The 24,356-nt window shown below is 50.1% G+C and overlaps 1 protein-coding gene across 1 annotated transcript in view; it reads right to left on the bottom strand.

Moving 5' to 3' along the window:
- Nucleotides 1-4,187: 4,187 nt before the first annotated feature.
- The window catches only part of LOC140398058 (uncharacterized), a 58,316-nt gene continuing 38,147 nt past the window's right edge, over nt 4,188-24,356 (bottom strand). Inside the window, exons 2-3 of the mRNA XM_072486271.1 lie at nt 5,047-8,541; nt 4,188-4,634 (exon numbers count right to left, since the gene is read on the bottom strand). Of these exons, the coding sequence (XP_072342372.1) occupies nt 6,068-8,541 (2,474 nt within the window). The 3' untranslated portion in view covers nt 4,188-4,634; nt 5,047-6,067. The remainder of the gene's footprint in view (nt 4,635-5,046; nt 8,542-24,356) is intronic.

Here is a 24,356-nt window from a genome sequence, read left to right as displayed (position 1 = left end):
GCCCTGCACCCGTGCCAACTTACTCAGTGTCTAATTGTTTGGCCTTACGGGCCCTTTGACTACGTCTACGTGGTTCCCCAGATGGTACAGCAGAACTGGAGGTGGACTCCTGTGATTCCTGCCCTCTGACACTGGATCCCTTTGGCGGCTGTTTCCTGGGGCGTCCTGGCCTAGATGGGCCAGGCTGCGGCCCGGGCGACTGGGATGGCGAGCTGCCAGCCTGTCCTGCCCGTTGCCCACCCGATGCACCTGGGACGGAAGGGGGGGAGTCCGAGGTGTCGCGGTGTACCGGGACCTCCCCTACAGAGGGAGCCGGGACGGACCACACCACCTCCTCCTCCCTCGGGGTGCCCGATGGCCCCCAGGCCTCTACATGGGTGGGGGATGCGAACGGACTGGTCATCCGACGCCCCCCCGACATCTGGCGCTGCCAGTCCTGGAGGCCCGTGCTGGTATCGACAGGGGTCTGCAGGTTTGCAGCCATGGAGCCCAGGGGGTTGTCAAACCCTGTCTGTGACAGTGCGACGCCGGCTTGCACATGGCCACTGGCGCCGATGCCCTCAGCGATGGCCTGCTGAGACTGGGCCATGGCCTGCTGAGACTGGGCCATGGCCTGCAGAGACTGGGCCATGGCCTGCAGAGACTGGGCTATGGCCTGCTGAGACTGGGCCATGGCGTTGAGCGCCTCTGCCATCTGGCGCTGGCACTGGCTCATGGCCTCCTGTGAGAGGGCAGCCATTTCCTGGGCCACAGACGCCGCCTGCACGGAAGGCCCAAGGCCTCGCAAACCGTTCCCCATGTCTGACACCGTCGCACCCATTGCCTCCACCGCGGACGCCACCCGTGCGGTGTCAGCCTGGGTGGCACGCATGACTGGGACCACTCCCAGCTCCTGGACGCGGGTGGACTCCTCCACCTGCGACCGCAGCCGCCGCAAGCCACCCGTCACCCTATTCGCTCGTCTCCGTGTCGGTGGTTGCATCGGATCTATGTGTGGATGCGGTAACTGCAGGAACCCGGGATCCGTCTGGGCGGCAGATGTTCGCTTGGCCTGGGCTTCCCTCCGACCGCCCGGTCCCTCTGCTGCTCCTACCTCCACCTGCTGTACCGGGACAGCTGTGTTGTGCGCACCAGTGAGTGTACCAGACGCCTCATCACTAAAGTGCCCAACCGTGGTGAGTGTTTCTGCGATGGTGGAGGGTGTTGGTGACAGCAGTGGCATTGTGTCGTGCTCTTGGTCCCACTCTGACTCCATGGCACTTTGGGGTGGGGGTTCATCTCCACCCATCCACTCTGAGTCACCTACCGTCTTCCCGGGTAGGGGTGTCCTGGGTAGTGCTGTCCCGGGTAGTGCTGTCCCGGGTAGTGCTGTCCCGGGTAGGGGTATCCTGGGTAGTGCTGTCCCGGGTAGTGCTGTCCCGGGTAGGGGTGTCCTGGGTAGTGGTGTCCCGAGTAGGGGTGTCCTGGGTAGTGCTGTCCCGGGTAGTGCTGCCCCAGGTAGGGGTGTCCTGGATAGTGGTGTCCCGGGTAGGGGTGTCCTGGATAGTGGTGTCCTGGGTAGTGGTGTCCTGGCTCGGATGTGACGGGGGTGTCGTCTCCCTGTTGCTCCAGGTCTCTCCGTCTCCCGTGGTGTGCGAGGGGCATCCTGCGGGCGTCGCATGCTGGAGGGTCCGGGTCTCTCCGTCTCCCGTGGTCTCCGAGGGGCATCCTGCGGGCGTCGCATGCAGGAGGGTCCGGGTCTCTCCGTCTCCCGTGGTCTCCGAGGGGCATCCTGCGGGCGTCGCATGCTGGAGGGTCCGGGTCTCTCCGTCTCCCGTGGTCTCCGAGGGGCATCCTGCGGGCGTCGCATGCTGGAGGGTCCGGGTCTCTCCATCTCCCGTGGTCTCCGAGGGGCATCCTGCGGGCGTCGCATGCTGGAGGGTGCGGGTCTCTCCGTCTCCTGTGGTCTCCGAGGGGCATCCTTCGGGCGGTGTGCATCTGCGGGGATGGGTGCCTGGACGTTTGGTCCTGCGATACACAATGAAGCATGCATGGTTAGACATCAGGCAGTGATCAGGTGATACGGGGGAGGGGGATATAGGGGAGGGGGGATATGGGGACGGGCTGTTGGTGGCTCACTTGCTCGTGGGCCCCCGACCTCTGCATCAGCAACCTCCCGGTCCTCAGGTCCGCCAGCCAGTTCCAGGGCCCTTTCCTCGTGTACGGTCAGTGGCCTCTCATCAGCGGGCCCTCCTCCAGTCCTCACATGCTCCCTATTGTTGTGTGCGCGCTTCTCCTGTGGGGGGGGGGGGGGGTTGGTGGCAGGGGTAAAAGGCAACAGTGTTAGGCAGGTATATGAATGCACGCCATCGGTTGCGCGTGCATTGCAGAGGTTAAGGTTAGGGCTGGATTCACTTGGGGATATGGGGGATATGGGGAGGGGGGATATGGGGGATATGGGGGAGGGGGGATATGGGGGAGGGGGGATATGGGGGATATGGGGGAGGGGGATATGGGGAGGGGGGATATGGGGGAGGGGGGATATGGGGAGGGGGGATATGGGGGAGGGGGGATATGGGGGAGGGGGGATATGGGGGAGGGGGGACATGGGGGATATGGGGGAGGTGGGATATGGGGATATGGGGGATATGGGGGAGGGGGGATATGGGGAGGGGGGATATAGGGAAGGGGGGTATGGGGGATATGGGGGAGGGGGGATATGGGGGATATGGGGGAGGGGGGATATGGGGGAGGGGGGATATGGGGAGACTCACCTTGCCTGCTCTGACGAGGTCGTTCACCTTCTTGTGGCACTGGGTGCCTGTCCGTGGTGTCAGGGCCACAGCGGTGACGGCCTCTGCCACTTCCCTCCACAGACGCCGGCTGTGGCGTGGGGCAACTCTGCGGCCGTGCCCGGGATACAGGGCGTCCATCCTCTGCTCCACCGCGTCCAGGAGCGCCTCCACATCGCGTGACTCGAACCTCGGGGCTGAGCGACGGCCAGCCATCAAGTCGTGTGTTGCGGTCGGGTGTTCCGGTCGGGTGGGGGGGAGCTGCGCGGTCTTTTGAGCCGTCACGCCGTGCAGCGCATATGACGCTACACGGCGTGAACCACTGCGCAAGCGCGGATCCCGTTACGTCGCTGCTAGCCCATTTCGGGCCGGAGACTATCGTCCCATTTTTATGACGTGACGCAAGTGGGATTTGCGCCGTTTTTTGCGCCGATCGGCGGACTTTCCGCCGATAACGGAGAATTTCGCCCCTGATGTGTGGCCTCCCACAGCAGCTGGCGAAATGGCTGCTGGCTGGAGGACACGGATATTTATACCCCGACTCCTGGGCGGAGCCAGCAGGCAGGGACTACCGGCTAACCTGTAGTACAGGTCATACCGTACATCACCTAATACAGATGCAACAGTGGTTTACCACAATGACCGTGGCAGAAGGGCATGGGATAGCGAAAGGGAACCAGGAGTAATCATCGACTACATTCAGAAAGTACGTGTTGCGGTCGGTGGAGGGTAGGGGCCTTTTGAAGTCCATGCTGAGGCGCTCAAAGGGGTGGGAGGCCTTCACCAGGTGCACTTGATCTGGCCGGTAGAAGTGCAGCTTGCACTCTGCGCAGACCTTGCAGTCTCTGGTGACAGTCCTGACCTCCTCAATGGAGTAGGGAAGGTTGTGAGCCTTGATGAAATGGAAGAACCGGGTGGCTCCCGGGTGGCAGAGGCCATCGTGGAGAGCCCGGAGTCGTTCCACTTGTGCACTGGCACATGTACCGCGGGATAGGGCGTCAGGGGGCTCGTTGAGCTTCCCGGGGCGATACAAAATTAAAGGTGGAAAGCTCGATCCTCCACCTCAAGATCTTATTGTTTTTGATCTTGCCCCGCTGTGTATTATTGAACATGAAGGCACCCGACCGTTGGTCAGTGAGGAGAGTGTATCTCCTTGAAGGAATCTTAAATTTAAGGAATCTTAACCTGTCGAACTACGCCAAGTTTGGGGGAAGCTTAGTTGATGAATCAAGTCCTGGCGCAATACGACAAGTTGTAAGATTTGTAATATTTGTAGACTGTGTTAAGTTGTTCGATTCCTTGTATTATTCGACTGTGTATAGTTGAAGGAATTTATATCATCTCTGCTATTCGGTTATCAGTAGCACTTTGCGAATACTGGAACTCAGCAGAAATTTGCAGTATAAACTCCTCAGGTGCCAAAAAGAATTGTTTTATTTGTAGTCGCTTGATTACAATTTGAAAGTCATTTAAAAGGCAATTCGTAGACAATTCGAAGCTTTCAGAGAATTACAGACATTATCTTTCTTTGCTTAGGCAGACAGCTCGAAAGTAACTTTTAAAAGGTCAAAGTCTGGCAATGAAACATGAAAAGAGAGAGAAAGCTAATCTTCAGCTAAACTCAAACTCAAAGTCAAAAGTGGACTAACATCACTGACACAGACTGGTAGACTGACAGAACCCCCAAAAGACATAAACTAAAATGGAGACTAGAATCAAAGGCAAAAACTGACTAAACTAACAGAAAGACAACACAGCACAACACACCCCCAAAGACAATAAAAACACAGACAACACACGAAAAACTAAACACTAAAACAAAACTTACAAAGACAATACTCACAAAGACAACAAAACCCCAACCTAACCTAAAATGGCCCGGAGAAACTTTTCAGTTATACACTTTCATATCTGTCTTAAGTCATCTAATTACACCCCAATATAATCCTAATTGGTTTGGGTTAGACTCAAACACATTTGATTTGATGGCAAGCCGTCCATCTTCAATGTGCAACATCAGCTTTTCTGACCTAGCTGTTATCTGCATTGTGAACAATGGTGCCTTCATGTTGCTGTGTATTCAATCCCTTGGCCTTGACAATTAGCACAAGACAGTGTCAAATTATCTTGCAACTGTGCTTTTTTTTTAATGTCACACTGTCTTTGAAAATATGCATTTGCCAGAACAACGGACTTCAGTAAAAGTGAATTATGCTGTATAAATGGGTATTAAAAACTGGGGCTCAACATTTATGCTTAAACAGCTATCTTTTACCTATACGAGTTGTATTTGAAATACTTGGCTTCTACAGTCGGCCCTTTGATAAATCGAAAAATTGAGATATATCAGAAAAGATTAAAATACATCATTAATGCGATAGGATAGGTAAAAGCGCAAAGAATCATTGCAGTTTTAAACAATAAAATGGAATTAACATTGCAACAGGCATTTCAAAATAATTATTATAATTAATAAATTAATCAAATTTGATCACATTGGTAATTAATAATAACTTCTTGTCAAATGATTATACAATAAAAGTTGAACATATGATCTAGTAATAAATGGTAAAATGATTATCAAAATTGATGTCAAGTCTTTGACATCTTCTGGATAATACACAAAAGCTTGTTGAAAGGGTTAATTTTCTTGCAGAGACAGAAAGAGGCGTATAGCTTGGAATGATGCCATTCGCATCTTTAAACTTTTTTTTTGTCACTCAAATGGACTGGGAGTAAAAGTTGGATTGCTGCCAAATTCCCGTTATCAAATTTCTTTGAACGATATGTTCTTTTGGCTTTTAATCAAAGATTGTTGTTTTTTTTTTTAAAAACCAGCTCCCACATTGTTTGAAGTTTTAATTTCCAGGCTAATTTTAAACATTTATTTTAAAATATCAAATACAATAACTTATTAAATATATAACTGAACCAATCTTGTGCTGTATCTTGATTTTCTGTAGATGAATTTGTCGATTCTGTTAAAGGAAACACAGCTAACAAGATATGTTAATTTCTTTCAATTAATAAAGCAACGTTCAGAATAATTACAGTTTTCTTAAGTTGACAGTTCTTGGCAACTTTTTAGCGATACATTGAGGTTTCTTTAGCTGCTTTGATGGCAGCCGTTGTGTTCTGAGTAAGTTCCCTTTTTCCTTTGGAAATTTTCTGTCCCAAGTAAACATCTTTCTGGGCAATTTGTGCTTTGTGAAAGCTAGCTTTGTGACTGTTAGTACTGAGGTGGTTCAAGACCATCCGTAAATCTTTGTCATGATCATCTTTATTGATAGAGGTTATCAGAACATCATCTTCATATTGGATAATGGTGGAAGGCCGAACAGGCAGTTGCCTGAGATGATTCTGTAAAGCCATGTGGTAAACAGTTGGGCTATTATGATACTGTTGTTGATTAACTGTAAAAGCAAACCATAGTTGTAGTTGCTTAGCCAGTGTTGCTGACCAGAAGCCATACTGGGTGTGTCTTGTTGGTACGTGTTACATGGTTGACCACGAGGTGGAGATGTATTGTAGTGAACATTGTCTACTTCATTATCATCTCTTGAATCCATCCGTTGTTTTTGATAGCATTTTGCCATCCAGTGTCCTACTCTACCACAGGAAAGACATTGTGGTATTTTCTTACGTGATTTTAATGGAGCAAGGGAACGTGTTTGTTCTAGCGCTGGTGGTGAAATTGTAGTTACTGCTGATATTCCTGCAGGTGCTGCAACAGCCGCCGCTGGAGCAGCAGGTAACATGGGCTGGATTTGAGCAATAGGCTGCATTTGAGCAGCTGCAGTGTTAAAAGTTGCCTGATTGTGCAAACCACGATCTATCTGAATGCATCGGTCAACTATGTCTCGGTATGTGCCAGCTGTGGCCCAAGCTGGTAAAACCAAATTCAAGGCAGCAGAAACTCCAGGTTTAACACCGGCTATAAAAGCCGTTTTTAATGGACTTAAAGTGCTTGCATCCCATGTGTCATTTTCCTGGTCGAGTGTCATCCCTGAATATTCCATCCAAGTATGTAAAAATCTTTCCTCAAAATCCTGAATATCTTCATCATTTTTTTGAAAGCAAGCTGTGATCTTAGACCAATTGGTCCTCGGGGGGCGAAATTGTAATAGCCAATTCTTGATTGTTAGCCAACCAGCTTCTAAATTTTGCAAATCGTCTCCAAGGGCAACTTCTACTTCATTTCTAAGGGTTGAACTGATACGAGTACCTAGCATGATAGTCAGAATTTGTACTCCATCAAATGGGTGGAGACTGTAAATGGCTTGTAATCTGTGAATTCCATCCCATGTGATCTTACCACCCTTTTTAGGGTGTGGAAGACCCTTGGACCATTCGTCAATTTTAGAAGGATCAATTTGTTCATGAACCCATTGGTGGTCAAATATGTTTCTCGTGATAGGTTCACCATCTTCCTCTATTTTTTTGCTTCCAACTCTAACCCGTTTGTGTTTTAAAGGGGCTAGTCGAATTGCTTTAGTATTTTGTATTGTAGGAACACTATCTTCGTCTGATTCATCCGACAGAGAAAATGATTTATGTTTAACAACTGATCTTGGCTGTGCAATTGCCGATTGTGCCACTAGGTGAGTGGCTTGGACTGCTTTCTGAGTTTGTTCAATCTTTTGTACAGAAAGCATGTTTGTCAAAGAATTGCAATGTTCAGTCACGCTGGTTATATTTCTTTCTAAAACACATCTTTCTTTCACCAACTTGCAATTTTCAAGTTCAATTCGCTCAGTTTTTAATTGCAATTGTCGGTATTTTGCCTCCACTTCAAAGACTTGATTTTGGAATTCTGTTATTTGAAAAGATAACTGCTGGAGTTCAGAGGTTTTGTTTCGCAAATCTGTTTTAATTTCATCAGAATGCTCAAGTTTGGATTTTGCATCTTGCAATTCTTCAACAACTGCAATTAGTTGCTTTTTAGTGGACCTATACTCATCATCGCTTCGCTCAGTAGTTAATTGCAACTGTTGGTATTTTGACTCCACTTTAAAAACTTGGATTTGAAATTGCTGGAGTTCAGAGGTTTTGTTTTGCAAATCTGTTCTAATTTCATCATAATGCTCAAGTTTGGATTTTGCAACTTGCAAATCTGTTTTAATTTCACCAGAATGCTCAAGTTTGGATTTTGCATCTTGTAAATCTGTTTCAAGTTTGGATTTTGCATCTTGCAATTCTGTTTTAATTTCATCATAATGCTCAAGTTTGGATTTTGCATCTTGCAAATCTGTTTCAAGTTTGGATTTTGCATCTTGCAATTCTGTTTTAATTTCATCATAATGCTCAAGTTTGGATTTTGCATCTTGCAATTCTGTTTCAAGTTTGGATTTTGCATCTTGCAATTCTGTTTTAATTTCATCATAATGCTCAAGTTTGGATTTTGCAACTTGCAAATCTGTTTTAATTTCATCAGAATGCTCAAGTTTGGATTTTGCATCTTGCAAATCTGTTTCAAGTTTGGATTTTGCATCTTGCAATTCTGTTTTAATTTCATCATAATGCTCAAGTTTGGATTTTGCATCTTGCAATTCTGTTTTAATTTCATCATAATGCTCAAGTTTGGATTTTGCATCTTGCAATTCTGTTTCAAGTTTGGATTTTGCATCTTGCAATTCTGTTTTAATTTCATCATAATGCTCAAGTTTGGATTTTGCAACTTGCAAACCTGTTTTAATTTCATCAGAATGCTCAAGTTTGGATTTTGCATCTTGCAAATCTGTTTCAAGTTTGGATTTTGCATCTTGCAATTCTGTTTTAATTTCATCATAATGCTCAAGTTTGGATTTTGCAACTTGCAAATCTATTTTAATTTCATCATAATGCTCAAGTTTGGATTTTGCATCTTGCAAATCTTCAAGAACTGCACTTAGTTGGTCTTTAGTGGACTGAAGCTGATGATCACTTTTATTTTTAACAATGATCTCTTGCTGACTGTGTATCTGTCCCGTAATTACCAGGGACCATTTTACACGTTCTGCACCGTGTAATCGTGTGCATTTTCCCCATGTTCTCTTGATATTATTGAAGGACCACTGTCCTCTGGGGATATCATACTTTGATTCAATTTTTTTTGAGGTTTCACATAGGTTAAAATGTCTACGAGTGAAAGATCTACAATCCCCCAACAGATCTTCAACAGAAACATCTGGTATTCCAGCACCCCCCTTGGATGTAGTGGGGAGTAATTTTCTGTCTGCTAAAGGCTCTGAATCTACACTTTGAATTGGATCAGCCATAACTTTTCTTGATCGCTGACTGCCGTTTTATTTAAGTTACTGCAGTGACTAATCTTCCAGTCACGCCTGATAGTCTGACCGACCGACTGGCACTTGATTTATTTAACACAGTCTATAAAAAATGTTCTTTTCAAGGGTCGAAGTACTGATTGATGCGGCTTTAAGACTTTTAATGGGTGAAAAAGATATTTCTTACCCCAGTCTAGCCGTGGGTTCCGGCTGTCTTCTGGGCCTCCTCCGATTATCTCCGAAGCTTCCCGAAGGTTCCCGACCTCCTCCGATTATCTTCGAAGCTTTCCGTCGTCACCTGGGCCTCCGAAGGTCGTCCTCAGTACTCCCCCCCCCGACTGCCTGACTACGCCAAAATGTAAGAATCTTAAATTTATAGGATTCTTAACCTGTCGAACTACGCCAAGTTTGGGGGAAGCTTAGTTGATGAATCAAGTCCTGGCGCAATACGACAAGTTGTAAGATTTGTAATATTTGTAGACTGTGTTAAGTTGTTCGATTCCTTGTATTATTCGACTGTGTATAGTTGAAGGAATTTATATCATCTCTGCTATTCGGTTATCAGTAGCACTTTGCGAATACTGGAACTCAGCAGAAATTTGCAGTATAAACTCCTCAGGTGCCAAAAAGAATTGTTTTATTTGTAGTCGCTTGATTACAATTTGAAAGTCATTTAAAAGGCAATTCGTAGACAATTCGAAGCTTTCAGAGAATTACAGACATTATCTTTCTTTGCTTAGGCAGACAGCTCGAAAGTAACTTTTAAAAGGTCAAAGTCTGGCAATGAAACATGAAAAGAGAGAGAAAGCTAATCTTCAGCTAAACTCAAACTCAAAGTCAAAAGTGGACTAACATCACTGACACAGACTGGTAGACTGACAGAACCCCCAAAAGACATAAACTAAAATGGAGACTAGAATCAAAGGCAAAAACTGACTAAACTAACAGAAAGACAACACAGCACAACACACCCCCAAAGACAATAAAAACACAGACAACACACGAAAAACTAAACACTAAGATAAAACTTACAAAGACAATACTCACAAAGACAACAAAACCCCAACCTAACCTAAAATGGCCTGGAGAAACTTTTCAGTTATACACTTTCATATCTGTCTTAAGTCATCTAATTACACCCCAATATAATCCTAATTGGTTTGGGTTAGACTCAAACACATTTGATTTGATGGCAAGCCGTCCATCTTCAATGTGCAACATCAGCTTTTCTGACCTAGCTGTTATCTGCATTGTGAACAATGGTGCCTTCATGTTGCTGTGTATTCAATCCCTTGGCCTTGACAATTAGCACAAGACAGTGTCAAATTATCTTGCAACTGTGCTTTTTTTTTAATGTCACACTGTCTTTGAAAATATGCATTTGCCAGAACAACGGACTTCAGTAAAAGTGAATTATGCTGTATAAATGGGTATTAAAAACTGGGGCTCAACATTTATGCTTAAACAGCCATCTTTTACCTATACGAGTTGTATTTGAAATACTTGGCTTCTACACTCCTGCCAGCCAGGTAATGCCTCCAATGCCGCACAGCTTCCACAATGGCTTGGGCCTCCTTTTCGACAGAGGAATGCCGAATTTCAGAAGCATGGAGGGTGCGGGAAAAGAAGGCCACGGGCTAACCTTTTAGGAGGTTAGCGTCGTGGTCCTGCTGATCATGGCCGCAGATGGTGACGTTGTCTAGGTACGGGAAGGTGGCCCGCAGTCCGTACCGCTCAACCATTCGGTCCATCTCACGTTGGAAGACCGAGACCCCATTAGTGACGCCGAAGGGAACCCTAAGGAAGTGATAGACACGGCCATTTGCTTCGAACGCAGTGTCTTGGCGGTCCTCCGGGCGGATGGGGAGCTGGTCGTAGGCGGACTTCAGGTCCACTGTGGAAAAGACCCGATACTGTGCAATCTGATCGACCATGTCAGATATGCGTGGGAGGGGGTACACGTTGAGCTGCGTGTACCGATTGATGGTCTGACTGTAGTCAATGACCGTCCTATGCTTCTCCCCAGTCTTTACGACTACCACTTGGGCTTTCCAGGGGCTGTTCCTGGCCTCAATGATGCCTTCCCACAGGAGCCGTGGGACCTCCGACCTGATGAAGGTCCGTCCTGGGCACTGTACCGTCTGCTCCTGGTGGCGACGGGTTTGCAATCCGGGATGAGGTTCGCAAACAAGGAAGGTGGATCGACCTTAAGGGTCGTGAGGCCGCATACGGTGAGGGGAGGTAGGGGTCCGCCGAATTTTAAGGTTAAGCTTTGGAGGTGGCACTGGCAGTCCAGGCCGAGTAACAGGGCAGCGCAGAGGTGGGGGAGGACGTAGAGCTGGAAGTTGCTAAACTCTACGCCTTGGACGGTGAGAGTCGCGATGCAGTACCCCCGGATTTCGACGGAATGGGATCCGGAGGCCAGGGATATTTTCTGGGTAACGGGGTGTACCATGAGGGAGCAGCGCCTGACCGTCGTGGGGTGGATGAAGCTTTCCGTGCTCCCTGAGTCAAAAAGGCAGGACGTCTTGTGCCCATCGATTTTCACCGTTGTCGTTGCGGTCGCGAGGTTGAGGGAAAGGGCCAGGGTGATCGAGGTGATCTGCAGCAGATGCTGGGACGCCCCGGGCTGGTCAGCGGTGGTGGAGGTAGCGGCAGGCGATGAACGGCCAGACGAGCAGGGGTCCTGAGGCACCGTCTAAAATGGCGCCGAAGACTTCCGGGTGTGGCTGTGCAGAGCTAGGTCGCATATTCGGTAGCTCCCGCTTGGAACGGACTTTTGGGCTCTTTTACAGGGCCCCCATGGCATTTGTTTGACATTTCCCGGTGTGGGAAGAAGACTGCAACATTCCCCTGACAGTGTCCCCCAGGAATGGCATGTCTTTTGGTTACCAGACCCGGCAGAAACAGTAAAAGATTTGGCTGCAACTACAGGATAAACAGGGCCTCTTCCAGCATGCAGGCGGGGGAAGGGCAAGCTTAAAGCTGCAAGCTGACCTGAGGGCCTTTATCAAAGGTGAATTCTAGCAGCAGAGGGAACAACTGTGAAACGATCTCACCAAGGCCACTGAAGAAGCGGGGACGAGGCTTCCTGTGGCGGCCATGGAGGAGTAGGTCGCGCATTCGGCAGCTCCCATCTGGAACGGACTCTTAGACCTTTTTCAGGAGTTTCCACAGACATTTTGGGGCAGATTGGTGAAGCGAACACTGCCAAAAGGATTCCCTCTCGAGACTTCCGGTTGCGGCTATGCGGAGCTAAGTCGCACATTCGGCGGCTCCCGCAAAAACTGACTTTTGGGCTCTTTTCAGGGTCCCCAAGAGCACTTTTGCGACATTTCCCGGTGTGGGAAGGAGTTAATAATAGCTCCCCGTCAATAAATGGCTTTAACCAGGAGCGGGGCAACAAAAAAGGTGGTGGTGGGCGAGAAGAAGGGAGGGAAGAAGGACAAAATGGCGGCGGGCGGAGACCAGGCAGCGTGGAGGCAGTGGGTGGAGGAGCAACAGGAGGGTATCCAGCGCTGTCTCAGAGAGATTAAAACGGACCTGCTGGAGCCGATGAAGGCTTCTATTGATAAGCTGCTGGAGACACAGACGGCCCAGGGGGTGGCGATCTGAGAGGCTCAACAAAAGATCTCTGACAATGAGGACGAGATCTTAGGCCTGGCGGTAAAGGTGGAGGCGCACGAGGCGCTCCACAAGAAATGGCAGGAGCGGTTCGAGGAGATGGAGAATTGGTCGAGGCGGAAGAATCTGCCGATTCTGGGCCTCCCGGAGGGGCTGGAGGGGCCGGACGTGGGGGCCTATGTGGTCACCATGTTAAACTCACTGATGGGAGCGGGGACCTTCCATGGGCCCCTGGAGCTGGAAGGGGCCCATAGAGCGTTGGCGAGGAGGCCCAAGGCTAACGAGCCTCCGCGGGCGGTGCTGGTGCGGTTCCATCGGTTCGTCGATCGGGAATGTGTGCTCAGGTGGGCCAAGAAGGAGAGGAGCAGCAGGTGGGAGAACGCGGAGGTTCGGATATATCAGGACTGGAGTGCGGAGGTGGCGAAGAGGGGGTCCGGGTACAATTGAGCGAAGGCGGTGCTGCACAGGAAGGGGGTGAAGTTTGGCATGTTGCAGCCGGCGCGACTGTGGGTTACCTACAAGAACCGGCACCATTATTTTGAGTCTCTGGAGGAGGCGTGGGCCTTTGTTCAGGCCGAGAAACTGGACACAGACTGAGAGTCGGGATGGGCGATTGGGGACTGCGGTGGATATGTTATGCCTATTTTTGGTTCGGGGGGGGGCCTTTGCATTGTTTTGGGTTTCTTTTTCTCTGTGTTTTTCTCTTTCGGGTTGGGGAGGGTGGATGGGGCGGGTTGTGCACTGTTTTGGTTGGTGGCGGGGCCTGGTAGGTGGAGAGCGCGGGCTTTTTTCCCGCGCCGAAGACTGCGGGGGGGACGGGACCGGGGCAGGGAAGCGAGGATTGTTTCCCGCGCTTAGAACAGAGGGGGAGAGCCTGTGAATGGGGAGCGGGAGAGGAGGGTGTGCCACACAATGGGAGGAGTCGAAGGGGAGGCAGGAGTGGCCGAGGTCAGCAGGAGTCAGCTGACTTGCGGAAGTGCAATGGGGGGAGTAAACCAGCTAGGGGTGGGGGGGGGGGGGGGGGAGGAGGGGGGGGGGGAATCGAGTTGCTGCTGCTAAGGTCAAGGAGGAGCTGGAGCGAGTGGGGTGGGTCGAGACGGGGGTATGCCGCTGTGGGGAACGGGCCGGGTGTGAGGTGCGAGCGCGTGGCTGGCCGAGGACAGGTCATGGCTAGTCGGCGGGGGAGGGGGGCGGGAAGCCCCCTGAACCGGCTGGTAACCTGGAACGTAAGGGGACTGAATGGGCCGGTTAAGCAGGCCTGCGTGTTCGCGCACCTGAAGGGGCTCAAGGCGGATGTGGCTATGTTCCAGGAGACACACCTGAAGGTGGCAGATCAGGTAAGACTGAGGAAAGGGTGGGTAGGTCAGGTGTTTAACTCGGGGCTAGATGCCAAAAATCGAGGGGTGGCGATCTTGGTGGGAAAGAAGGTGTTATTCGAGGCGTTGAGCATTGTGGCAGATAATGGCGGTAGGTACATAATGGTAAGTGGTAAGTTGCAGGGAGAGAGGGTGGTACTGGTCAATGTGTATGCTCCGAACTGGGACAATGCGGGTTTTATGCGGCGTATGTTGGGTCGGATCCCAGACTTTGAAGTGGGGGGCCTGATAATGGGGGGAGACTTTAACACGGTGTTGGATCCTGCACTGGATCGCTCCAGGTCTAGGACGGGTAGGAAGCCGGCAGCGGCTAGAGTGTTGAGGGGATTTATGGACCAAATGGGAGGGGTGGACCCTTGGAAATTTGCAAGGCCGGGGGCTAGGGAATTTTCATTCTTCTCACATGTCCATAAGGCTTATTCTCGAATCGACTTTTCCATTTTGAGTAGGGCGCTGATAGCGAGAGTAGAGGATACCGAGTATTTGTCAATAGCCATTTCGGACCACGCCCCGCATTGGGTGGACTTGGAGATGGGGGAGGAGAGGGACCAGCACCCGCTGAGGCTTGGAGGTGGGGCTGTTGGCGGACGAGGAGGTGAGCGAGCGGGTCCGAGGAAGTATAGAGGGGTACTTGGAGACCAACAACAATGGGGAGGTCCGATGGGAAGCATGCAGGCGGGGAAGGCACCGGGGCCGGACGATTTCCCGGTCGAGTTCAATAAAAAATATATGGACCTGTTGGGCTCGCTGTTAGTTAGGACCTTCAATGAGGCAAGGGAGGGGGGGGGCTTTACCCCCAATGATGTCCCGGGCACTGATCCCGTTGATCCTGAAGCGGGACAAGGATCCCCTGCAATGTGGGTCTTACAGACCGATTTCCTTGCTAAATGTAGATGCCAAGGTGCTGGCGAAGATCTTAGCCACGAGGATTGAGGATTATGTGCCGCAGATCATCCAAGAAGACCAGACGGGGTTTGTGAAGGGGAGACAGTTGAACGCGAATGTGCGGAGGCTTTTGAACATTATCATGATGCTGGCGAGGGAGGGGGAGGCGGAGATAGTGGTGGCGATGGATGCTGAGAAAGCCTTCGATAGGGTAGAGTGGGGGTTCCTGCGGGAGGTGCTGAAGAGGTTCGGGTTTGGGGAGGGGTTTGTCAGGTGGGTTAGGCTGTTGTATGAGGTCCTGATGGCGCGTGTGGCCACAAATAGGAGGAAGTCCGAGTACTTTTGGTTGCACAGAGGGATGAGACAGGGGTGCCCCATGTCCTCCCTGCTCTTCGCACTGGCGATTGAACCCCTGGCTATGGCACTGAGAGAGTCGAGGAACTGGAGGGGGTTGGTGCGGGGTGGGGAGGAGCATAGGGTGTCGCTTTATGCGGACGACCTGCTGCTGTATGTGGCGGACCCGGTGGGAGGAATGCCAGAGGTAATGAGGATCCTTAGGGAATCCGGGGACTTTTCGGGGTACAAGCTCAATATGGGGAAGAGCGAGCAGTTCGTAGTTCAGCTAGGGGACCAAGAGAGGGGGATTGGCGAGCTCCCACTAAAAAGGGCGGAGAGGAGCTTCAGATATTTTGGGGTCCAGGTGGCCAGGAGCTGGGGGGCCCTGCATAGGCTTAACTTGACAAGGCTGGTTGAGCAAATGGAGGAGGAGTTCAAGAGGTGGGACGTGTTGCCGCTGTCCCGGGCGGGTAGCGTGCAGTCAATCAAAATGACGGTGCTCCCAAGGTTTTTGTTCCTGTTCCAGTGCCTCACCGTGTTTATCCCGAAGGCTTTTTTCAGGCGGGTTAACAGGAGTATAATGGGGTTTGTGTGGGCGCGAGGGACTCCGAGGGTGAGAACGGTGTTCCTGGAGCGGAGTGGAGATAGGGGGGGCTGGCGCTGCCCAACCTCTGTGGGTACTACTGGGCCGCCAATGCGACAATGGTGCGCAAGTGGGTGATGGAGGGGGAGGGGGCTGCATGGAAGAGGCTGGAGACGGTGTCCTGTGTGGGTACGTCGCTGCCGCTCCCTCCAAGGAGGTATACCACGAGCCCGGTGGTAGTGGCGGCCCTCAAAATTTGGGGGCAGTGGAGGAGGCATAGGGGGAGAAGTTAGGGCCTCGGCGTGGACCTCATTACGGGGGAACAACCGGTTCGCCCCAGGAAGAACAGGTGGAGGGTTTTCGGGGTGGCACAGGGCCGGGATACGAAAGTTGGGGGACCTGTTTGTGGACTGGAAGTTCGCGAACTTGGGTGAGCTGGAGGAGAAGTATGGGCTCCCCCCGGGGAACACCTTCAGGTACTTACAGGTAAAGGCGTTTGCCAGACGGCAGGTGGTGATTCCACGGCTACTGCCACACACAGTACAGGACAGGGTGCTCTCGGGGGGGTGGGTGGGAGTGGGGAAGATCTCGGAAACTTACCAGGTGATGCAGGAGGCTTAACTTGACAAGGCTGGTTGGGGTGGCACAGGGCCGGGATACGAAAGTTGGGGGACCTGTTTGTGGACTGGAAGTTCGCGAACTTGGGTGAGCTGGAGGAGAAGTATGGGCTCCCCCCGGGGAACACCTTCAGGTACTTACAGGTAAAGGCGTTTGCCAGACGGCAGGTGGTGATTCCACGGCTACTGCCACACACAGTACAGGACAGGGTGCTCTCGGGGGGGTGGGTGGGAGTGGGGAAGATCTCGGAAACTTACCAGGTGATGCAGGAGGAGGAGGAGGCCTCGGTGGTGGAGTTGAAAGGTAAGTGGGAGGAGGAGTTGGGAGAGGTGATCGAAAAGGGGACATGGGCAGATGCCCTAGGGAGGGTGAACTCTTCCTCTTCATGCGCCAGGCTCAGCCTCATACAGTTTAAGGTGCTGCACAGGGCACACATAACCGGGACAAGGATGAGCAGGTTCTTTGGGGGTGAGGACAGGTGTGTTAGGTGCTCAGGGAGCCCAGCAAATCACACCCATATGTTCTGGGCATGCCCAGCGCTGGAGGAATTTTGGAAGGGCATAGCGAGGACGGTGTTGAGGGTGGTAGGATCCAGGGTCAAACCGGGCTGGGGGCTCGCAATATTTGGGGTGGCAGAGGAGCCGGGAGTACAGGAGGCGAAAGAGGCCGGAATTCTGGCCTTTGCGTCCCTGGTAGCCCGGCGAAGGATTCGCCTTCAGTGGAAAGATACGAGGCCCCCAAGCGTGGAATTCTGGATCAGCGATATGGCAGGGTTCATTAAATTGGAGAGGGTGAAATTCGCCTTGAGAGGGTCGGTACAAGGGTTCTTTAGGCGGTGGCAACCGTTCTTAGACTTTCTGGCGGAACGATAGACATTGGTCAATGGCAGCAGCAGCTCGGGGGGGTGGGGGGGGGGTGGTTTACTTTATTTTTGTTTATGTTATTTACACTGGAGGGTCTGAGGGCGTGTATACACCTGTTGTCTTAAGTCGGGGTGTTAATGTTAATTTATTATTTAGGTACAGGGTGGGAGGGGTTTGGTGGGTTGCTTTTTTAGATTGTGTTTTGTACTTAACCCTGTTGGATTCTTTTTTCTTTCTCATTTTGTTATTGATATTTTATGAACACCTTTAATAAAAATTATTTAAAATGGCGCCAAAGATGGCGGTACATGGCGGGCGGCATTTAAGATGGCGGCACCCACAGGCCGCACGTAGCCTGCGGGGAAGAAGATGGTGGTGCCCACGGGCCACACGTGGCTTGCAAGGAGGAAAATGGAGGCGCCCCTGAGGCGCACGTGGGGCGGGTGTAGGAACACTGGGCCTAGAAACAGCGGCGACCGACGGGGCCTGACACACAGAAACAAAGTGTCCCTTCTTTCCGCATCCGTTGCAGGTTGCGCAGCGCTGCCGGGGGTGTTTGTTCTGCCCGCAAAAATAGCATTTGGGCTTGCGGTGAGCTGGAGTTGGAAGCTGGTGGGGCCCACGATGCCGATGAGGCTGCCGTGCGGTCGGGAGCATACGACTGGACCTTACGGGAGGCCACTGTTAACAAGTTCGCGAGCTGCCTGGTTCCCGCAAAATCAAGCGTACCCCCTTCCAATAGGCGCTGGTGGATGTACGAAGACCTCATGCCCGTAACGAAGGCGTCTCGGATTAAAAGTTCTGTGTGCTGGACTGCCGAAACTGCTTGGCAGGAACTGTGAGTTCCTCCCCAGGATGTGCAGGGCACACCAGAAATCGTTTAGGGACTCACCGGAGAGTTGCTGTCTCGTGGACAGGATGTGCCTGGCGTATAGTTGATTGACTGGCCGAACGTAATGTCCCTTCAGGAGCTCCATTGCTTCGGAGTAAGTGGGCGCATCCCGAATGAGAGGAAAAATGTCAGGTCTCACCCGTGAATAAAGGACTTGGAGCTTCTGTGCGTCCGAGGGTTCCTCAGCGGATGTTCGGAGGTTGATTTCGAAGCAGGCTAGCCAGTGGTCAAAAGCGGACGTAGCGTTGGCTGCTTGAGGGCTCAGCTGCAGGCGATCAGGCTTGATGCGAAGGTCCATCGTTTTAAAAATCTTTGCTCAATAAATTGATGCCATATCAATTACCACAAAGACGAGAGTAGTGGAATAATCGAGGCTTTATTGAGCAAAGATATTGTGCCTCCTGTAGCTGGAACCAGAATGGCTGCAGCACCGGCGAGCGCACACATTTATACGCCGCCTACTGGGCGGAGCCAGCAGGCAGGGATTTACCCAATTACCTCTTGTATATGTGTCTTACCGTAATACATATCATACAGCTAGTGGTGACTACCACACCCTCCAATCTGCAGGAACTGTTCCCGAATGTATAGAATCTTGTAAGATGATTGGCAATGTATCCACTATTTCTAGAGCCACTTCCTTGAGCACTCTGGGATGTAGATTATCAGCCCTGGGAATTCATCAGCCTTCAGTCCCATTATTTTCCCCAACACCATTTCCCTACTGAGGCCTGTGGCCTGGGAGTCCCTGGACTACAGCGCCTCTGTATATGTGCGCAAGTAACCACCTCAGTCAAATTTGTTGCACCTGTGTGTGTTTAACCTCGTGATACAATTAACAGATTTCCATACTTTTCTTTAAATAATACTTAACAGTTGATATTCGGAAAAAATTGTTCAAAATAAATCAAAAGGAGAAAATTTTATTTTTCCATATTTTGTACAAAGCATTACATCATGAGTTGCCCCTCTTCTAGGACCCCAAACAATTTCTTAGTACAGGAAATCCTTTTGTGCAACAATCAGATAATTTGATGACTTGGACAAATGCATTGGGTCTTGGAGTATTTCTTTCCCTCCATCATTTGTTTCTATCAGGAGTATCCGTTATACCACAAAGAACAATTACCTGTGTAACATTCAATGGGCAAGCTATCTTTAGTACACCCCTTACATAGAATTTCCCCCCAAACATTTGATAAATAGAATCTCATATCCATTGTGCCAACAAAAGCCAATGGGCGCGATTCTCGACTCCTACGCCGAAGTGGCCGCGCCATCGTGAACGCCGTCGAGGTTCACGATGGCGCGGAACGGCCCCGGTCCCGACCGATTCAGGCCCTGACAATGGGCCAGTATTGGGGCCGCGTCATCTACACACACCAGGCCTTGTCGCCGCGTAACAGCGGCGCCGCATAGATGACGCGGCCGGCGCCGCATAACGGACGTCATCCGCGCATGCGCGGGTTGGCCGGCGCCAACCCGCGCATGCATGGTTGCCGTCCTCTATAAGTCCGCCCCACAAGAAGATGGGGGACGGATCTTGCGGGGCCGCGGAAGGAAGGAGGTCCTCCTTCAGAGAGGACAGCCCGGCGATCGGTGGGCACCGATCGCGGGCCACCCCACATTCCAGGTGAAGCCCGGTGCAGGATCCCCCCTCGCCCCCCACACCGCCCACGACTGCAGCGACCAGGTGTGGACGGCGCCGGGGGGAACCCGCCGTTTTGGCCTGGCCGCTCGGCCCATCCGGGCCTCAGAATAGCGGGGGTGCCGGAGAATCGCCATTTTCGATGTCTCCGGCGATTCTCCGACCTGCGGCCTGCAAAACCCAACCGGGCCGTTCCCGCCGCTTGGGAGGGCATTGGACTGGCGTCCCCGGAAATTTTGGCGGCCCAGGCGATTCTCCCAACTGGCATTGGAGTGGAGAATTGCGCCCAATGTGTTTCCACTGCTAAGGTACTTCAAATAACCTTTTTGTTTTATTTTCCTAGCTTCCCAGACTAAAGGACATGGGCTGCATTCTCCATTTGGGAGACTATGTTTTCCCACCAAAACAGAATTGCACCAGTTTATGATCCCCTTAGGGATAAATGAAGATTTATGCATGGCATGGAATATGAGTGATTCCCAGGGAATCCCACTATTATTCTGTCACTTTGAGGATATATTGCATTCCAAGCACTAAATGTATTCCAATCACTCAAACGTGCGATTTCACTGCACCTACCTCTCTTTGATGTGGTCTATGTTTACAAACATTGGGGTTTCACCACTTAGGCCACTGAACCATGAAGGGAAATGAATGGATCAAAGCTGCAGGTAGTTTGTAAAATCTGTCAATCACAGACCACTGCTTACTGAAAGCTATGAATGGTATTAAGCTAATGGTCTGTGGGAACCAGAGGCAGGTCATAGCTGCTCTCCTTCGAAGATTGATCTGTGGAGCTACAAAGTGAGTATTATAGCTGTATTGCTTCCCACTTCCCCTGCCAGGACTTCTCCCTATCTTCCAGACAGGGGTCCCTTTCCTTGGGGGAGGGGAGGGGGATAATAATGTGTGTCTGGGTGGCTGTGGAGGGGTTTCCTTTCAGCAGGGGTCCCTGTGGGGAGGTTCGCCATTACAGTGGTCCCTGTGAGGGGTTTCCCTATTACAGGGATGCCTGGGAATCCCCCAAATACAGGGGTGCTGGGTGATGACCCCTATTGTATGGGCTATTACAGGGGTTCCTGGGGGGTCCCCATATTACAGGGGTCCCTGGGGGGGCTCCCCTATAACAGGGGTCCCTGTGGGGTGGGGGAGGTCTGGGAGAGGAGTTGTGTGCAGGCAGTGCATTGTTGTGGGGGTGGCTCTCGGATGGACTTGGATGGCCTCTACCAGCAATGGCTGCTCCCTTAGCCCACCGCAAGGTCCACCATGTCAGGGCCACGCTGGTAAAAAACATAAGTGATCGGCACCCATATGATTCCCGACCGCGGGGACCACAGAATCAAGGGAGGCCGAACCCGCTTAATAGATGCAAGAGGGTCATTAAGAGCCATTTGCATTTATTTACATTCCCTGTCAGGCATATGGGCATACCGTTGAGCTCGATCATGGGGGGTTTGGAGCATCATGTTCAGGATGGCGCCCAGCGCCGATCCCGATTTTCCCCCGCCACCTGATTCTCAATCCCATTGGCTAACACATTCCGGGCATCCGGGATGGAGAATCCCACCCAACATTTCCCATTTTCACCCATCTAAGCTTTGATGAATCTAGCTACAGTTGAAAACCCACTAGCCTGTGAAGCATCGCTAAAAATAATTAATTTCATGTATTTGGGTCAACCCAGGGTGGAAACTAAAGTACACATTCGCTATGTTTTAAATATTTTATTTGCCCTTAAAACCTCCTCGATTTTAAGATGTTTTATCATAGTACCTATATCAATGCATTCTTATTGTATTCAATACATCAATACTGGCCTCTGGCCTCTGAATGCAGAGCTAATTCAACTGAGCAACCAAGCTTTGGAACTGCTCTGTCTCTTATTATTTGTAACATTAGTCACAATCCCCCGTCCTCATTCGTGTCTGGGATTTTTCGGTGCCACTGAAAGTTAATGGTGTTTTGGCTGGAACGCCAAATTTTCTGTTTTTGCTTGCTACAGATCTTACCACAGACGAGATCGGAGAATCCCGCACTTTATTTTTCTGAAGTAACATGAATAACCAAGATGGAAGTAAACTCTCAGGATTGCTGATTTTAAGTTATTCCAGACCTTCTCTGTCTAATATCTAAACAATATATTTAAAAGTCGCAGAGGTTTGACCCACAATCTGAAATTCATCTTTAATCCTACTAATACCATAGTTCTCCAAACTCTGCAATGCCACCTCGTAAGAAATCATCACCATGCACCATTTAGATTTAGATTAAGATTTATTGTCACGTGTACCGAGGTACAGTGAAAAGTGTTGTTCTGTGTTCAGACCAGACAGATCGTTCCATACATGATAAACATGGGGCATACGATAAATACACAATGTAAATACATAGACATAGACATTGAATGAAGCATACCGAGTGTAGTGCTACTCAGCAAACAAGATGCATGGAGCGATCAGTTTAGTCCATAAGAGGGCCATTAAGGAGTTTGGTAACAGTGAGGAAGAAGTTGTTTTTGAATCTGTTAGTGCGTGTTCTCAGACTTTTGTATCTCCTGCCCGATGGAAGAGTTTGGAAGAGATAATAACCCGGGTTATTGATTATGCTGCCCGCTTTCCCAAGACAGCGGGAGGTGTAGACAGAGTCAATGGATGGGGGGTGTGATGGACTGGGCAATGTTCATGACTCTAGTAGTTTCTTACGATCTTGGGCCAAACAGTTGCCATATGCAGCCTGATAGGATGCTTTCGATGGTGCATCTGTAAAAATTGGTAAGTGTCAAAGTGGACACACCGAATCTCCTTAGTTTCCTGAGGAAGTATAGGCACAGTTGTGCTTTCTTGGTCGCAGCGTCGACATGGGTGGACCAGGTCAGAATGTTAGTGATATGCACACCTAGGAATTTGAAACTGTCAACCATCTCCACCTCGGCACCATGATGCAGACAGGGGTGTACAACACTTTGCTTCCTGAAGTCAATGACCAGCTCCTTAGTTTTGCTAACATTGAGGGTGGGGTTGTTGTCGTTACACCACTTCACTAGGTTCTCCTGTAATCTGACTTATCGTTGTGTGAGATCCGACCCACCTCGTTTGTGTAATCAGCAAACTTGTAGATGGTGTTGGAGCCAAATTTTTCCACACACTGTGTATAAGGAATATAGTAGAGGGCTAATTATGCAACCTTGTGGAGTCCCGGTATTGAGGACTTTTGTGGAGGAGGTGTTGTTTATCCTTACTGATTGTGGTCTGTTGGACAGGAAGTCAAGGATCCAATTGCAGAGTGAGGAGCCAGGTCCTAGGTTTTCCAGTTTTGATATGAGCTTGGCTGGGATTATGGTGTTGAAGGCAGAGCTGTAGTCAATGAATAGGAGTCTAATTTAGGAATCCTTGTTGTCGAGATGCTCCAGGGATGAGTGTAAGGCCAGGGAGATAGCGTCTGCTGTGGACTAGTTCTGGGAGTATGCGAATTGCAGTGGATGAAGCTGCCTGTATGTTTCCTTTCATGGCACCAAAAGCAAATTGCAGTATCTGCTTTTCGTTAAACACAGTATATTTTTAGCAAGACAGCTTTAACTGAAAAATATCACACCCGTAAACCATCATTCAGACCATTGACACATTTGTTCTATTTCCACAGTTTCCGTTCTGCTACACTTGCCTCTTTGAACAGTTTCAGAAACACTTTTCTCTGGTAGATATCAACCGACAGAAAAGTGGCTTTTATGTCGCTGGATCTACGCTTCCATGAGCACGTGGTTAATGATCGAAAAGGATTTTCAGGATTTGCTTTTCTCAATGTGGGAAAATCTGCTCTAATACCTGAATCACACACTAAAATAAAAGCAAAATACTGCAGGTGCTGCAACTCTGAAATAAAAACAGAAAATGCTGGAAATTCTCGGCAGACCTGCCAGCATCTGTGAAGAGAGAATCAGAGTTAACGTTTCGAATCCAATACTGAGGATTGAGTTGGTATGGAAGGTACAAGGGCAAATAGGGTGGGAGGTGGGGCATGGATTGGCATCAGTTTGCATAGGACTATAAAGAACCATGGGTAAGAAGGACATGGGCGCTGGAATGTGGCGACTAGGGACTTTTCACAGTAACTTCATTGAAGCCTACTTGTGACAAAAGCGATTATTATAGCAGAAGAGATTTACCAGAATGTTGCCTGGTATGGAGGGCGTTAGCTATGAGGAGCGGTTGAATAAACTCGGTTTGTTCTCACTTGAACGAAGGAGGTTGAGGGGAGACCTGATAGAGGTCTACAAAATTATGAGGGGCAGAGACAGAGTGGATAGTCAGAGGCTTTTCCCCAGGGTAGAGGGGTCAATTACTAGGGGGCAGAGGTTTAAGGTGAGAGGGGCAAGGTTTAGAGTAGATGTACGAGGCAAGTTTTTTACGCAGAGGGTAGTGGGTGCCTGGAACTCGCTACCAGTGGAGGTGGTGGAAGCAGGGACGATAGTGACATTTAAGGGGCATCTTGACAAAT

Source organism: Scyliorhinus torazame, chromosome 21 (assembly GCF_047496885.1).
Source record: "Scyliorhinus torazame isolate Kashiwa2021f chromosome 21, sScyTor2.1, whole genome shotgun sequence".
Classification (NCBI taxonomy): domain Eukaryota; kingdom Metazoa; phylum Chordata; class Chondrichthyes; order Carcharhiniformes; family Scyliorhinidae; genus Scyliorhinus; species Scyliorhinus torazame.
This window is presented reverse-complemented; position numbering and strand designations above follow the sequence as displayed.